Here is a 9,759-nt window from a genome sequence, read left to right on the forward strand (position 1 = left end):
TGATTCAGTCTAGACCTCTTATACAGTTATAATACACACACACACGCACGCACGCACGCACGCCGCACACACACACACACACACACACACACACACACACACACACACACACACACATGCTGCAGGTGCACAGTTGAAAGGGCAGCACGTGTTAGACGTAATGACTTTAATGAAAATTTCCAGGCAGGTGTGTGTGAGGGTTCAGGTCATTACTGACATCGACATAGATACTCCCATCAACAGCATAATGCGGATTACATGTTTTACATCATAGACACGCTAAGAACATGTATGTTTGAGCATTTACACAGTACATATGCATATTACTGTTGCATTGACAAAAGAAATAACATTATCTGTCTGTTTCCTCCCTCCTTCTCTACAGTTCTACCTCCAGTCCAGGTTTACATGGCGTGGTGCTCGTCTCCTCCGCCCGTTGCTCCAGTTTACCCTGTTGATGATGGCGTTTTACACCGGCCTATCACGCGTCTCCGACCACAAGCATCACCCGACTGATGTCCTGGCAGGCTTTGTGCAGGGAGCCCTGGTGGCCTACTGCATAGTGAGTGCACACAGCACATGCACCAAACACACAAGACACGCAACCTACATTGCGTGTCTACGATTCTACAGACGGACCACACTTCACATAAAGTTTGCCTCCACATTTTCTGTTCAGTTTTTTGGTAAAAGCAGAACTGGAGCAGGCGGTGAAGTGAGGAGAATCTGATTCCCTTTAATGAATAACACATTGCTTGGAGCCCTTGTTCAGGAGTGTGTGTGTGTTGTTTTGTGTGTCTCTGCGTTAGTGTGGAGCCATACTCTGCAAACCTCCTTCACTACTTTTGTGACACATTGTCCCAGCAGTTGCCAGATGATTTTAGTAACCCTCATCATTACACTAAGCTCGGTGGAGCCAAGGAAAATTGAATTCGGGGCTGGGAGGAAAAAAGCAGGAGTGTAAAAAGAGAGAGAGGGAGTACGAGAGTGAGAGAGAGAGAGAGAGAAAGTGAGTAAGAGAAAGAGAGAGAGAGGATTAGCCTTTGAAACAGGAATGAGGCTGTTAATTATTTTGGTTTTTTTATTTGGCGGCTCTCGTTCTATCAGCACAGCAGGCCCTGGCTAAACTCTGCTGCCTCTGGGAAAAGTATGGAAAAACACACCAATGCACACTATCGTGCGTGTGCAGACACACACACACACACATAGACCTTTACCTTTCTACAGGATCCAAATCATCAACGTGGAAAGGATTAGATTCATAAAATTCAGCAAGACCTCAGTAGTGGCGCCTAGACAGATCTTGGCACAGCTGAAATGCACATTCACACTCCGCACCGCAGGGTCCTTGAATGCCAGGATTACTGAAGGATCCAAAGTGAACCCTGAGCAGGAATCAGTAACAATAGACACTAACCCTGCTTCACCTGAGTGCGGATCCTGGACAACATCAGCTTTGACTAATAGAAAAATGAATGTTTTCAGAAATATGCTTGTGTGTGAGCCTGACCTCTGAAGGGGCAGATCTGGCGGGAGGCGTAAAGGGAAGGAAGTGACAGGAGAGAGGAGCCTTGTCTCCATCTTGGCTCAAAACAAGTGTTGGTTTAATCCAACTCAACTATTCCACAACCCTCACAGAGACAACCTAACACACACACATAGTCGCACTGTTCACATCCAAATAGATACATACTGTAGTCAAACCCCGACAGATTGAGGCGGTGGGGTTAGTTTTACAATCCGTGACGCCCCGTGTGATTGGCCCAGTCTCAGTAGAAACTTACATCTGTGAGTACTTTAGCTCGACTTGTTCAGCCCCTCAACAAGCAGTGAAGCAGAGAGGACCTGACGGGGGATGAGCTGAGGCAAGATAGAGGAGGTACAAATCCTTTGTGATCAAAGTACGTAGTAATCAAAGTGTGAGCATACCGGAGTTAAGAAGTGCACAAGTTCAGTCATCATTCTTTTAAATGTAAGAGTAAAAGAACGAGTTCACACTTTGAGATCCTGTCAGAGAGAATATATTTTGCGACCCTCAGATGTTTCCAGCACTTTAGACAGCGTTTGAATATCTAAGTCTAGAGTTACTGAATGTATATAAATCATATCCCATATTATATCAATGAGTATTAACACTCCAACATAGCACATTTTGAGGACACTGGCCACTGGGATTCATCTGAGTCTCATAAGACATTTAAGGCAGTGTTTGTTGATGTTTGAGAGCCCGATTGCAGTCTGGGTAATCTGGTCCATTGATCCTGCCTGAGCCTAGTACACACAAGAAAGTCTCCAAACACTGAAAGCGCGCTTGTCATCGATTCAAAAAGTCTGATTGGAAGAACAAAGGGACACTTTAGAGGATTTGCACATCAGTCCCAAGTGTGTAGTTGTGAACAGTTGCTCTGAATATCGCATGATGAGTAATGTGGCCCTGTGGAAAAGTGTCTTCCTGTCCAAGCACATTTCAGCAATTGTCTGTAGAGAAGTGTGTTGTGCGATGACTTCATTGTGTCTGCTATTGTAGGTTTCTGCAGGCTACTGTTAATTCTTTAATCCTAATGTATCCCCCACTGAGTAAGGACACATTCATATATAGAGGCGTGTTAGATGACAGATTTGTAGCCTTTGTTGTAAGTAGTTCATCGTAAGTTGCTGCATTAAATCCTGTCGCCTGTCCACATCTCAATCACTCTTCAGTCTGCACCATCTGAACAGCTACCTGTCAATCATCCATGACGTCTGTGTGTCAATCAAACCGACATGCCCACAAACCTACAGCTCTTTTAGCCCGAATATCATTTTCACATGGACCACCAGAACACTTTTAGGATGGAGTGAAGTTAATGAATGAGACCATAATGACTTATGGGAAAAGGTTATTGACTTAGTATTTGATGTGAGAAGTTGGCTTTTTTGAATCACGGTCTATGGAGCAAGAGAGATACATTCTTGTAGAGAGCCCCTGCTGGATCTCTGAGGTGTTGCACTTTTAAGCACTTCATCTTCATCTTAATCAACTTCATCTTTTATTGCTGGAAGCTACATCCACTTTTCATATACAGTCTATGCTCTATATATTTGATGATGGACAGTGTCTGAGTCTGATACATGCAGATTTTAAGTCTATGTTGGTGAGCCTCTGGACCATACATACGAGACAGAGAATGGGGCGCACCACAAGAGGAAGTTGTCGCAAGAGGAAGTTGTCCATGTGTCCTACCTGGCACTTGCTATCAGACACAGTGACCTAGTTTTTAACACGTGTCGTAATAAAGGTCGAGAGGACGGAAAACCTGCAGGAAGCAGCTGTCACAGAGAGAAAGCTGGTGCTGCGCTCATTTGTTTTTCCAGGGTCATTTTCACAATGGAGAGGAGTGGGGTCAGGCTTTAAAATGAGAGGGAGATGAGAAGATGCTATCTCCCACCCACTTTGGTTCAAACACTTTAGGACACATAGTGCACATTGCAGCAGTGTCTGTGTGGTCTGTGAACTTGTGTGTAGTGACAGGAAGTCATCTTCATCAATCCACAGACAACTGGAGTCTCTAAATTTACTCACACAGTTGTTTTTATATATATATATATATATATATTCATAGTTGGTTTCATGTGTGTGCAAGCAGATCCATTTTTTACTCTTTGGCATACAAATGAGGTTCTGGTGAGTAATGTGGGGGTTTTTGTAGACATTCACTGCTCCTGCAAAGCGCCCACTTCCTGTGTGACTCAGCTTCTTTATGTGTCAGACATGCCATTTTAATTGTTACAAATACGCATGCATGCACGCACACACGCACATTCTGCAGCATCTGAAAAAAATGAAGCCTTTAAATTTCAAACGTGAATGCAAATATTCCTACATGCATCCCAACTCTTTTTGATGACTTACAAAGTCAGTCTCAGCTGTGTTACATCCTCAAATGCATAATTAGGCAGCAGAAGGGACATATAGAGAATCAAATAAGAAATTAGAATTAATGTTAAACAAAATGAATACACTTTGGCACAAAGACCACAGCAGGAAGTAGAATACCATTGAAGCAGTCCTATGAATAAGATGAATTCCCACTGGAGCCTGGACACTGGTGATGGTGATGAGGGATGGTGTAGGTGTGGAGGTGTGTCACTTAGTGAACACGGTTATGAACAATAACTAGCTAAAAGACATGAGGAGAGATTTTAAAGTTTGACACTTTGAAGGGGTTTGGCTCAATGTGAGCGTGTCAGGTTGTGATTTGATAGAACAAATCAGCAGGTGGAGCATAGAGACAGCTGAACTGGACACAGGGACTGATGTTCTCCTACAATGAGTTAATGATCAATACCATAAAAAGAAGAGATGCAGATGGAGGCTTCACATGATGAAGAGCAGCCCAGTCTTCAGTCTTAAAGCTGAGCTGGTTTTTGATGAACTGGGCAAAAGGTGAAAGCAAAGCTACCTGCAACTGCAACACACATATGGGAACTTCTGCAACAGTGTTGTATGTACATACAAGCCTTTGTGCTGTGTTTTTCTGCTGAGTTTGCATCACTCAACATAATAGGACAGGAGAGAGAGAGAGAGAGAGAGAGAGAGAGAGAGAGAGAGAGAGAGAGAGAGAGAGAGAGAGAGAGAGAGTGTGTGTGTGTGTGTGTGTGTGTGTGTGTGTGTGTGTGTGTGCGTGTGAGTGTGTGTATTGCATGCAGGAAGTGGTGTGTCACGATAAGCGCTCCGCCGGGGCATTTAGCGGTTGGGTGATCCGACAAACAGGGCCCGTTGTGATTGGCGGCAGAGCATCCGCTTGGGAAATGAGCGCAGAATGTTTCCCATGACAACTTGGGTGAGTCTCATAGATATGACTCCACCTCATATCTCTCCACACTCCCATAATTATATCTTATACAATATACCATATATGACGTAACAAACATGCTACACAAACTAATGACTGTACAAACAATGAGCCCATTTATAAGCATGAAGGCAGCTGTGTGCTATATGTACATGTGATGTCAGTCAGAGGTCACCAATAAAGGTCATGTAATAGAAGAGATTGTGTTTGTGCTGAGCCCACCACTGGGAATGAGACAGTCTTTGTTATAGAAATAGATCACTGACTATGTGAGACGTTTTCCCAGAAAACCAAAGATGAACCCTGAACTGTCCAGTAGTAGCCTACAGGGTCTAATGGCAGCATCTTTCCTCTTTGTCTCGGAGGGAAAAGCTTTTCTGTTGAAGCCACTTCTGCTTAAGAGGGACCCCAGACCCCTGTAAGTGGAAACGGGAATCCACTGTGGATAACTACTGGACAGTAGTTTCCATGGTCCCACTTCCTGTCTGCTCCTGCCCATTTTCCTGTTGGATGATGTCATCGTGATCTCAGCCTTTTCTTCGCTCCCTTTTCGATCATTGACCGGCCGTGCAGGGCAGATCAGCGTCGATGTAGAAGGGGAATTCGCCCATGGCATCATTTAATAAAAGATTAGAGAGGGTTCACTGGATGTGATTGTCATTTTACAGTGAGCTACACTAAGATCACTTCCTTCAGCCAGATTACTCAGTGTTACTAAATTAAAAATTGCACAATGTAGCGTGGAGGGAGGTGGTCGGGAATTTCTCATCCCAGCATGTTGTCACCAGCTCACAGTTCATAAAAGAACTATAGCAATGCCCTTCTGCCAGACCTGCCTTCATGGACATTAAAGCAGATGGTGGCGGAGAATGTGCCGGCGCGTCTGGTCTTCAGTCAGCGTTAAAGGGCACATGTCACTCCACTGCTCATGGTCGCCCAATTCAAGGTCAAGTCACTAACGCTTGCCCACAGTGCGACTTCAGGATCTGCAACCATATATTTCATTTTAATGCTACAAGCTTTATACTCCAGCTTGGCCAGTCTGATCCTCCAAGGAACATTGTTAAGGTGGCGTATTTCCAGGCAACCACAGGCCATTCCTCTTTTGTGATTCACTGATGGTTGAACAAGCTATCAGAGCAGGGTCGTCCCCCTCTAAGGCGATTGACTCTTTTCCCATTGAATGCTGATTGTATCCATTCACATTGCAAAAGCCAAGTGGTTATTGGTGGGTTTGTTGACCAGTGGAAAAGGGTCTCTACAAGACAATGAAATGAGAAAGTTTTAACATGCTCAGTGCAATTTACAACTGTGCCCTGGCTTTCTCCTGCTGTGGTACATTTACATTTAGACTTGACTACAAATCAGACACATGCGTGACCAATTACCTATCCTCAAATGCAGTTAAATACATCGTTATTGTTGTTTGTTCGTCTTCTGACCTTGCTGTTCCCGCTGTGTCTCCACCAGGTGTTCTATGTGTCAGACCTGTTCAAGCACAGGGTAAAGCCGGCCACGCCCCCACCATCCCCAATCAAGAAGGAGCTGCTGCCTTCGTCCGACATCATCGAGAGGAACAATCACCACAACATGGTGTGAGAGAGGCCACACCTCTTTTCCTGTGACCGAGGAGCCAATAACAGCGCTGCTCGCCTCCCATCGGACAGTAGAATGTAGCGACGAGAGACTGTAGCTGCTTCTCAAATGGCACCCTCCTCCTCCACCCTTTTTTGTAGTGCCCGGCCAGGCACTTTGTGGACTAGGGTGTCAGATTTGAGAATTGCACAGCAGAGTCCACTCTCACTATCCAGACTTGTTATTTTCTTTTACGTTAACTACTAAACAACATTTGAGCCCATTGTTTTTGAGCAAAAACTGAAAAGAATTGGAAGCTAAAAGACAAAATTAATTAAGAAATTGATGACTTGACAGACAGAGCTGAGGGTGTGGAGGTTTGATAGAAGTGTAACCACCTGAAGGTAAAAACACTTATGAAGAAAATGAAGAAAAGAGACAAGATGAAAAAAAAAGACAAACCCCCTGCCCAGGGAGGGAGGGAGTTTCAGCGACGCCTCCTCTCTGAACTCTCTGTGGCCTCGGAACGCCGTTGGACAACAACTTCCTTTGCTACGGGAAGGATATTACTGCAATAACTAGCAGCATAGAAATATTAACATTATAGAAAAGTATAACTTATAGCACTGTTTTTAAGTCCATTGTCCGTTATCACCACTTGCTGCCTGAGATGTCTGACTGAAAGAAAGTTTGACGATGCTGAATATCCACGAGACAGATATACTGACTCCTTAAAGCCAACCGAGCCCAGTGTGGTCCTCTCACAAGACCTCATCCTCAGGCCGGACGAAGAGGCTTTCATAACAATAACTCCTCTGCCCCTGCAAAGATCACACACTGATCTCTTTAGGCCCATACAACATCTTTCAGAGCAGTTTCTTTTCAAAAGTTTGGAAAGTGGAGCCCTCCAACCTCATGTCTCTGTCTCCTGATTCAGCACGTCAGGCTTTTTAAGTATCGGACTGTCAGTGCAGCCTAAACCCGGGATGTTGCATTTCTTGAGGGTTAGATGTAGTAAAGCAGGGATATTTTCTGTGGAGGGAGGGAGACAGATCTCACAGCAGCCCCCTTCCAGCACCTGTACAAGAGACGTGGCTGTGCCATGCCTCTCTCTGGTGCTGGGGCCGTCTGTTGAGCCTCCTGAACGGGAGAGAGAATGGGTGGGCACAGTGAAGGGGGAGGGGGGGTGCGGTCTGTCGCCGTAGAAAGAGGGTGATGATTTACAGCTAAGCTGGCACATTATTTTGGGTTGATTTGGGCTCTTTCCGCTGGCAGGGAGGGGCCTCTCACCCACCCAATCACTCGTTGGCAATGGATGTTTGTGTGTCAATATGTGTGTGTGTGTGTGTGTGTGTGTATGTGTGTTTGTTTGTGTGGGTGTGTGTCCTTTATAGGCTTGTGCTTGTGTGGGTACACTTGTACTTGTACATGTACATCTTGTGTTTGTGTGTGTAAATATGTTTGAGCGCTGTGCCCTGTGAAACCCCCTCTTGATAAACAGTGTGTCGAATGAAACACACACACTGTCAGCTGTGCCAAGTCTGTGTGTTTATGTGTGTGTGTCTTTGTGCGTGTGCCACTGTGTGTCAGAGAGCGAGAGAGCAGGTGGACGTTATACAAAAAAAACCTGTGGATCTAATATTTTTATTCATATCTTTAACCTTGTATGTTTATAGCCTGTCTCGTATAATCACTAACAGTTGTACAGAACCAGAAACAGACGCCCTTTTTATTTTCAGCCTACTCAGACATCCTCCTCCAACAACACACTCCGCCATGTTGCACATCTTTCTCATCGTATAGTCCGTCCTATCATTTCACAAAGCCGTTTCACTCTCTTTTTATAAATATATAAATAATGTATAGATGACTAAAAATAACTCTGTAAGATATTTGTTTAACATGTTTAGATATATCCACTATGATTACAGACCTGTGTTCTTTACAAAATGCTGCTTCAAAAGCATCAATTGACAGATTTTTGTATCTAAATAACTATTGTAGATTGTTATAGTTATGTTTGTAATATGCATTCAAAAAAATACATCCACAATTGTATTAAAATTCAATATTAGTATTTTTGTATTGTCTTGTTTTTTTGTACAAAAGAAATAGTAGCAATGCTGTTTTTTTCTGCAAAATGTACTTAGCTCTAATACATGTGCTTTTAAATAAAAAGCTCATTATGAACACAACTTTGGTTTGTTTTGACTTAATTTTGCATTTTGACTAGAGGGTTTTGAGACTGTAGTTTTGAATGGCTTTGTGGAGGATTTATTTATTTATCTTTTTAAATTGCTGGGCAGCATTTGCTTTCCGCATGCACAGTAATATATATATATTTAGGTACATGTTCACAGTAAGTGGAAGACTTCAAGTCAGTGATGGAGTGTATTTAGGATTACTATAGATGACTTAAGTACTTTAAGATACTTTATATAATCTCTGCTGTTAATCGCCTTCCTTAAAACAGGGTTTCTCTAGCTTTCAACTAATTAAATTGAAGACTTTTAAATATTTTATAAAAGACAGTTTAAGACCAATATCCGAATGAGAATCAAGAATATCAGATTCTTCCAGTATCCTTGTAGAGAAAAACCCTCAAAACGCCTTGTTATCTCTCAGACTACAGGCAGAGACAGTATAGGTATCCATCATTTTTCCCACAGTCAGCACAGTGTACTGTGACAAATTCTCACCATGGATATTGATAGGTTATCAGTTTAGTATGACTTCATGCTAATATCTGTACGAGTTATCTGTACAGAGACATTACAAGTTATGCCTGCCGCCAAAACATTCAAAACTCATTTAAAGCACCACACAAGTAGATTATTTTATTAATCAACATAGTTAAGACCTACCTAAATACATTTAACACACAGAATGTAATAGTTAACACATTTCAGACTTTAGTTTATTGAATTTTAGACTTTATAGCCTTTTAAGACCCCATAGCAACACTGCAAAAATACATTGTTTGATCCAAAAGCTACATGGAAATCCCCACATAGTAATATGTAAAATATAATCTGAAATGTCACAGAGAAAGAAAGAAAGACACTTCCTATAGCAGTGAATGAGTCAATGAGTAGAGGCAGTCATTTACAGTCATCATTTGACTGATTATCATTATAGTGGCATGCATGTTTCCCATCGGTATCCTGTAAAGTGCGCTGTTATATTGACAGTGACAGTACAGCTGGTCTGAGGTCAGTTGTAAAGAATAAAAGAAAAAAACACAGCACCAAACTGAGATTTACGGTGCCTGTGACCAGCTGGTGGGCCTGGGGTCAGCCATGCGTGGCTGTAATAGTAGAGGGCCTGCTGCTGAGGCAGAGAGAGGCCC

The 9,759-nt window shown here is 43.1% G+C and overlaps 1 protein-coding gene across 2 annotated transcripts in view; it reads left to right on the forward strand.

The window, feature by feature from the left end:
• The window catches only part of plpp3 (phospholipid phosphatase 3), a 31,283-nt gene extending 22,796 nt beyond the window's left edge, over nt 1–8,487 (forward strand). For both annotated transcript variants that reach the window (XM_035175917.2, XM_035175916.2), the window contains exons 6-7: nt 386–562; nt 6,306–8,487. In XM_035175917.2, coding sequence (XP_035031808.1) covers nt 386–562; nt 6,306–6,434 — 306 coding nt within the window. In that variant the 3' untranslated portion in view covers nt 6,435–8,487. The remainder of the gene's footprint in view (nt 1–385; nt 563–6,305) is intronic.
• The last annotated feature ends 1,272 nt before the right edge of the window (nt 8,488–9,759 follow it).

The sequence above is a fragment of the Hippoglossus stenolepis genome, chromosome 14 (assembly GCF_022539355.2).
Source record: "Hippoglossus stenolepis isolate QCI-W04-F060 chromosome 14, HSTE1.2, whole genome shotgun sequence".
Lineage (NCBI taxonomy): Eukaryota > Metazoa > Chordata > Actinopteri > Pleuronectiformes > Pleuronectidae > Hippoglossus > Hippoglossus stenolepis.